This window comes from Lepeophtheirus salmonis, chromosome 6, assembly GCF_016086655.4.
Source record: "Lepeophtheirus salmonis chromosome 6, UVic_Lsal_1.4, whole genome shotgun sequence".
NCBI lineage: Eukaryota > Metazoa > Arthropoda > Copepoda > Siphonostomatoida > Caligidae > Lepeophtheirus > Lepeophtheirus salmonis.
The window spans coordinates 12535113-12543548 of NC_052136.2; the positions used below are offsets into that span (position 1 = coordinate 12535113).

At 29.8% G+C, this 8436-nt stretch overlaps 1 protein-coding gene across 1 annotated transcript in view; it reads left to right on the top strand.

Moving 5' to 3' along the window:
* The window catches only part of beag (IC cytokine homolog beag), a 33643-nt gene extending 25217 nt beyond the window's left edge, over nt 1-8426 (top strand). The window contains exon 7 of the mRNA XM_040715814.2: nt 8179-8426. Coding sequence (XP_040571748.1) covers nt 8179-8318 — 140 coding nt within the window. The 3' untranslated portion in view covers nt 8319-8426. The remainder of the gene's footprint in view (nt 1-8178) is intronic.
* Nucleotides 8427-8436: the final 10 nt, after the last annotated feature.

Sequence of the window (8436 nt, forward strand, 5' to 3'; positions counted from 1 at the left end):
TAAATCACTAAAGTTTCTGCTATTTTTGAACTGTAGTTGTAGTGGAACGGTCGTTTGAGTGAGACCAAATCGAGTATCGGTCTTTGTCACTGTTTAAAGGCAATAAATACCAGTTTTGGCGCAGATTAATTACTGTAGATGAAACTTAAAGCACCATTATGTGCTCGAAATTAACAGTCCAAACAGTGTACTGCAATGCGAGAACCCTCTCCAAAGAAGCAAAAACTATTTCTCGGACCGCAAATTGATGGTACTATTTGGACGGGTATTTATTTAAGGCTCTTATATGCAGATAGCAGATCCACCATTAATTAGGCATAATAATTAAACTTATTTGTTCATCATAGGAGTAAATAGCTGTTTATAGTACATATACGAATGTTCTTATACTTTAAAAAATACGTGGGGAGATCGGAGAGTGTTTCAAACCGGGAGACGGTTGCAACAGGCGCTATTTCTCCATCTTCAAAAAAGATTTTGTTAAAAAATTTGCATTACAATAGTATTGGTCAAATTATTGTGGAAACAATTATGAATAAATCCCAATCAACTTTTATTTCAGTAATAAATAATATGGCTAAATACTGAATTGTAGGGGTAAAATTATTTTTTGAGAGGAAGAATATTTAACTCCACCAACGAAGTTGGTGTACGAGAGTGTTTCCGACCAAACAAAGATACAAGGCATTTTTACTTAATTTTGATGCTTCTTTTTCCACATGGGTCTCCTTGTAGCTCGATACACCTCTCCCAGCGATCTACTAAATAATTGTTCATTATAAACTTTTTGTTTTTGGCTCAATTACTCCAAGTTGGATTGACTAAGAGGCATGAAACGCCGGATATACATTACTAAAACCATCTATTTTCCTGATTTCTTTAACTACACCCGTTATATCTCATTTTATCTTAAAATACTATAATACATTGTAAGTTATTAATTGCAAGGCAAATTCAATTCATTAATGGTTACAATCGTCACTGGTAACGAAGACAGTTTTAACATTTGACGGGTCGCATTTAAATACAATTTGTGAAAAAAACTACGGAATCTTTAAGTATACTCCTATATATTTTTTTTTAAATAGCGATTGACAAATACGCTCAGGGAAATATAAATTCTCGTGAACTAAATATGTGAAGGTTTTGATTTATGTTCGCTCCTAGAGAAGGAAATATCTACAATATGTACATATATGGATTTCAAAGACATTTCCTATGTCAGAGGGAGTAATTGTAGTACAGTAATGTTTATTTATGCTTAAACAGCAAAACTCCATCCGACCAATGTTAATAGAAATACAAGATTATACCAAAATGCTTTTCCGAATGATGTTTGACTTCAACCACGTTTTTTAATAGTGACGTCAAAGAATATAACTATCACCAAGAATGGTTATATATCGTTCTTCCTACAATGTTACTGTTAGACTTTCCCCTTTTATACTCTATGACGTCATATCTGTGTGTTTTGCCACGCAGCCGGTACGGTACATCAAATTAAAAGTTATGACAAGCCCGGTTACATGATGGTCTAACCTTGTATTTCTATTAACCTTGGCTGTAACTAGTATTAAGATGCTAAAAAACCTAATCTATTAACCTTGAATCTGAACAATTAAGAAGAAGTAACATTAAAAGTATAAATAAAATCATATTTGGACGGTTTTAAATTGTTCAGGAGAGGCAAAAGAAAAAAATGTTGCTCTTGACAAATGTATGTTGTAACCAGTAAATAAAAAAATTGCAAATATAGAATGACTAGCGGTAGTACTCAGCATTGGCCCGAGTAATTAGACGTAGACTAATAAACAAATTTTGCTTTAATAATATAAAAAAAATCCAAATTCATTTTAACATATACTGCACACACCTGCAATATTTCATTAATACGACTGTAGCAATGTTATTTCTTAGATCAAAGTATGTGTATGATATACATAAGGGACCACTGCATAAAATACACTCCCTGACTGGTTTTTATGGATTCATACAGATAAATGTTGCTTTATTAGTATAAATTACATTTTATATGAGAGATTTCTGGGAGTATGTAAATAAAATTTGCAACTAATGAATAACTTTTTGTTTAAAAATTTTAAGTCGTACTTTTTAATGATTATAAATTATTTTTCACAAAAAAATTATTGTTTTCTTAAACTTTACCTTATTTTATTTTATAAGTACCTCTATACTAGTCTAAAAATGATGCACTATTTGAAATATGACATTATTACATGGATAAAACTATTCACGGGGTTTTTTGTTTGTTTTTAATTTGTAACAGATTGGACGTTTTTTTATTTTTAATAGTGATATATTTTGTTAAAATTTGGCTTGTATAAGTCAAGTCAATTCAGTTTCATAATCAATTAGTCCCCAATAATTTTTTGACATTTACTACAATGTACATAAGTGTGCAAGACAGACTTGCTAGTTGCTCTACAATTTATGTTTGCATATAAATCAAGGAATTTTGCAAAATACCTCGTCTAAAATATGTGAACAAAATTTATTTCCTTTTTTTAAAAACAAATAAGTGATAATATTAATGACTTAATATTTGTAGTGCGTTTAATTATATATTTATAATATTATTGAGAATTCAAGAGTGTATTGACCTCTCCTCTCTTTCTGTGATAATGACTTTTCTCTCTTATTTTTATAATTAAGAGGACGTCTAAACGGGTTGTTGAATATACTACTAGCTGTTCAATCAAAATTACTTTAGTTTCCAAGTATAATTATATAATTAGAGATGTGAAATTGTCGAAATTGTCCCGAGGGTAATTCAAACATAATATATGTTAGTAATAATAGAGATAGACATCAAGGTGACAAAATGCACAAATGATTGAGCTAAAATTTCAGCTGACACAAAGAGTATATGCCGTCAAATTTCTTTGTTTTTCTTACATTAACAGGTTAAGAACTCAATTCATATAATAATCCACTATTCCTACTTGAGAAATGATATTAAAACTTGCCAAGTTAACCACTCAACTTATTTCCTTTAACATACATTGAAATTATAATATACATACTTGAATAGAATCATTTCACTGACTTCATAAATTGAATCATAATTGAAGAAGACGTCATCTTGGGGGCTCAAAATTGTTATTTGTAACACATAAAATGAACAAGTTTCCAATGAATCTCCATTAAATTTCATCTAATGGCTTTATAAATAATAAAAAAAGACTAGTACAATAATTTGTGGAATCGATCTTGTTTTATGAAAAAATAAACTTAGCCTCCATAGCCCATGAATCTGGTCTTATAAGAATAAAACATAGTCTTAGTTACGTAACTTAAAATTCTAAAAAACTTATGTTTTATGTCTAAAGTCCGTATCTGTTTATGTTTTTGAAATAAGGGACATACAACTATAATATTATATTATAGTAGATTTTCAGCTCTGATATATAATAAAACCAGGAAATTGATGGATACAATTTTGACAGACAGTTAGGTTTAAGTCCTTTTATTTGTTGGTTTCATCTTGACATCCAGTAGCTCACTATTTTCTTTAATATTAATGAAAAAGGGGGACTTTATTGTTAAAAGACTGGGTTGTTTAGGCCCCCACATTAACCGACATCAACAATACTGACGTCAAATGAAAACTCTCTATATCCTTCTCCATAGCAGATTATCATTTCATCCGACTTAATATTTCAGTATAGTACAGCCTTAATATACCAAATTTCAAATTACAATCACTTTATCGTCTCTATGAATTTATTTCTCTGAATATGATTGTCACTTTAAGACGACATTTTTTAACACATGGACTGAAAATTAACGGGCTTAACAAAGAAAACATGTTTTTTTTCCCATTCAAAATTGGTTTTTTACAAATTATTATTATTATTTATTTTATTCACTTTATAGAGTGGAGTTTCCATAACAATTTTCAAGCCTTTCCTCTGTTTGAACTGTATTTTTTCCATTCAAGAAGCAGTGCAAAATTAAAATACAATTTTTTTATCCCTTGTTTTGGAAATAACAAAAGTATTTAGTAAGCTATCTTTTGAAAGTTGTTACTGACTGAAAAGGAGGTGAATTAAAAAAAGAAAAATAATGTGTGAAGCCCCTGAGTTTTCGGCCCATGTGTTATTTTGAAAGAGATCACTGTATAAACTAAAGTGCTCTTCAGAACCGTGACTAGAATTTTCTTTGGTCTTGTGTTGTGTTTTTTGGGTTTTTGACAATTTTTGCTGCAATATTTTAATATTCAAAATAGGGAAGGAAGGAATTTAATTAATAAGAGCGACTATATATCTTGCAGGTTACCAATATATATATGTTACATTTATTTTAATTTATACTCGTGAGAATTTTGTCAATTTTCACAAGATAGTTATTTACTTAATTTTTTTAATAATGTGTTCTTGCAAAAGAGGACATTTGTTTTATGGTCTAGGATATTTTGCTCTCAGTTCAAAGGGATGGGTGAGTTGGAAAGTCAAATAAAAAGGACACACACTTGTTCCTCGTTGTTTAATTTAGGGCAACATGAGTATGGGTTTAGAGTATTGACGTATTTATTTAGATCAAGAGCTACTCAGTGTCATCAGGACATTAATATTTGTGTACCAGTTTCGAAAACAAAATTGTTATCCGTATATCATAATGATTTTACGATGAAAGATAGAAAGAAAGAAAAAAAAACATGTCAAGTTCTAATATTAGTAATTGATGAGCTTATTACGAGTTATTGTTTATATATCAACTCTATTTTCGAGAATTATTGGTTTGAATTTTTAACTATTTATACAATTAGTGTAGATTTGACCTAAATTTTGAATATAAATAAGAGTTTGGATTTTATGAGAAATTGTCTAATTCTGGAAAAAATCTCGTTGATTTTTTTCTTCTAAACGAATTCGTTCACAGGGTCCGCAAAATTGTATTTAAAGAGGCTTGGTTTTTGAAATTTTATTTTGAAAAAAAAATCCAAAAATTGTTTTTTTTCAAAAAAAATTTCAAATGTTAAATTTTCCGGGGAAAAAAAATCCAAAATCCACAGTTACTAACAAAAAATTAAATTTTCCGGTGAAAAAAATTCAAAAATTCACTACTATTCTTACAACAACAACAAAAAAAATTAAATTTTACGAAAAAAAATTCAAAAAATCCACAGCTACTCATAAAAAATTATGTTTTTTGGAAACAAAATTGGAATTATTCTCTTGAGCTTAATGTGCCTAGATTAGATACTCATTTGCGAAAAAAAAGTCAAAAATCCGCAGCTACTCACAAAAAATTAAACTTTTTGGAAACAAAATTGGAATTATTCTCTTGAACTCAATGTGCCTACGTTAGATACTCATTCGCTGCAATAGATAATTCCTAAGTCAAATGGAGTCATTTTAATACAATAGTATAATATTTACTTATACTTTGTCAATGCAAGTGGTAATACTAATATATGTCATCGTCTTGAGAATGGGGGGAGGGGGTACGAAATTGACAAAATCTGATATTTTTCAAAATCATATGATTATAAAATATGTCATAAGAAGCGGGAGTGTGTTTTTTTAGTTGACAATCTGCACAAGTTTTATTTTATTTTCCAAGGCTATAATCATTAATTTTATAGAAGAGAATATCCAAGTATAAAGTAATAATAACGAGTCTGTGTGCTCTTGAAAGACAGAGAGTGACAATGACCGTTTACACAGGAGCTATAAGTGTAAATCCTTGTTGGACTCGGATTATAATTCCTGCCTTTATCATTGCTATATACGGAGTGGGTTTTGAATTGATTTTCTTCAGCTGATATAATACAACGTACTGACAGTGTAACTTAAACTCCTACAAAACATTTTTCGAATTGACAGGATTATCTCGTTCATTTTCGATTTATTTAATTTTTACATTAAGGTAGGACATATTTTATACAGCACTGTTCATGATGAAGGGGGGAGAAGTATGATTTGCATAATGGATAGTGATGAAAATTTTGTGTATGTTTAAAAAAAAAAAAAAGAGACCGAAAATCATCATGGTAACCCTTACAATTTGAAGAATGTTTAAAAGAGGTCTGTTTAGCAGTCATGGTACTCCATTAGATCGACTACAATCAGCTCTGACAATAGAAGGGGTATGAAGGAAATAAACAAGTACATCGGCATTAATTACTCCACTGTCGATCGTCTTTTCTACAAGGACTTTCAATTATAACGCTGCAACTAATCCTCCAGGTTATTTTCCGTATTTTTTGAGGACACACGAATATTAAATCAGGTTTAGTAGGAAAATAAGTTCACTACTTAGGAGTTGAATAATTATGGCAACAGCTTTGGAAAAGATTACCAATTCCAAAAATGCGAGCCAGCTAAAAAATACTAACAATTTACATTATTAAAAATGTACATCCTATTTTTTAGTATGCTAATTGTAATTTTTAAATGATGTATAAATAAAATTATAAAAAAGGTATTATAATATAATTTATTTTCTTATAGAAAGATCAACTGAAAGGTGGGTGGGGGGAGGAGAGAAATGATCTACAGTGAAAAAAAAAATTAAAGAATATTTCTAGAGGGGACAGGTTTTTTAAATTGAATTAAATTTTTATTCGTGGGTTTTTATAACCAAATTTTTGATTCATATTCCCTTTCTTTAATTTTACTTTACTTTTATATTGAACTAATGTTATAGTACATTATAATTCATAAATATAGAGCCTAGACACTTGTCTGCAATAATGCCTTATTTCTTAACTTCCCCTCCTTACACTGTCACTGGGGGGGGGGGGCAATTTCAAAAAAGTTGCAGTCTGTTACTCATTCATTATGTGTCTCAAATTATTGTAAAGGAGGGGACAGTTTTTCTGATACTCTAAGCTATGCAATTCATTCTGTCAAAATATTGTCCAACATTTTTCAAAACATTAATGTCACCTCGACAATATAAAAAAGGCTCTTGTATTTTTCTTTACACTCAATAAAATCAAACCGGCCCAAGTACCACAGTTTGAATGTAATTAAGTTCAAATTTTTCAATAATAAAGGTAAAGAAACCATATACCTGCAAACTAAAGTTAGAACTAGTTATCCTAAAATATATACTAAAATAAAATCGGCTGCTTTAAAGAATTAAAATGTTCTGATTTTGTGGGTAAAAATGGTTATTTTTTCAAATTCTATACAAAGCAAAAAAAAAAAACAACATCTATATGTTTATGAATCCCCAAAAATTTTATTATATATATATAAAATAATAACCTGTTTATATAAGTAATTATATAACGGTGTTGATAATTTTTGGGGTTAAGCCACCCCCTCCACCCCAATGATGAAAGCTAGCAACTATAGCCATGAATATAAAAATTTCGAAAAATTGGAGACCAATGATTCCAGCGTCACTGGACCATCCCTTACGTCTCTAAACCAATATGATATTCAAAGGGTCATCTGCACAATTGGATTTTTGTTTGTAAGGGGGGAAAGGATAGCTTAGAAAATTAATTTATAAGCCGAATCAACCACCTCTACATACGCTCCTGGTTATATACATTCCTGTTTTTTCTATTAAAAAAATCATTTAGATATTGGCATATGGGAACTTAATGATTTACCTAATATGGTACTTATATTACCTAGCATAAGGTGGAGGAGCAGATTCGTTGCTTAAATGATCCGTAAAAGGGGTTAGTATTACTTATGTAAGCATGACTTCCTATTGAAAGATCATTATTCATTATTCAATGTGGAATAAGAATCCTTTAGCTCTGTATTAGGTACGTAGATGGTTTGTTTGACCTACCAGGTGGTGATGTGAGGGTAATGATGACTATGGAGATCAGCGATTTTTATTCTTCGCCTTTCTTTCACAGCAATAGCATTCTTTCCTCTTTTTTTTTGTTGTTGATGGCCCCGATGGTTGAGTAAAAGAATCCAAAGTTACTTACTTCTAACCTCCTTTTCAAAGAAGAAAATAAAAATTATATACATACATATATAACCATAAAAGATGACTTCTAAAAAAAAAATGTTCCCTCCGCCCATAACCTTATACAAAAAATCAAGCGTAAAACGTTTTCTCATAATAATAGTTCCTTTGAAAATGAAGAAAATAATAATAATATATTATGTTGTGTTTTTCACAAATCCAAGAATATCTGACTAAAATATTTCTTTTTCCATTATTATTATCATTATTTAGGTCGCAAAACCCGTGGTAAAGTGGGTGCCAAGAATGAACGAGCGAAATTTGATAAGGAATGGAACAAAATATCCGCCATCATTGATAAAAGGAAGTCAGACGGGGGTTCTGCCTCCAAGAAAGCGAAATATGATGATTAATTTAATATTACATACAATTTAGTACTATGTAGATTTTCCCGAATTCACAAAAAATATAATATATTATAATACTATATAGTGTATGTAATAAAAAAAATATAAAAAATATTCCCTCCCC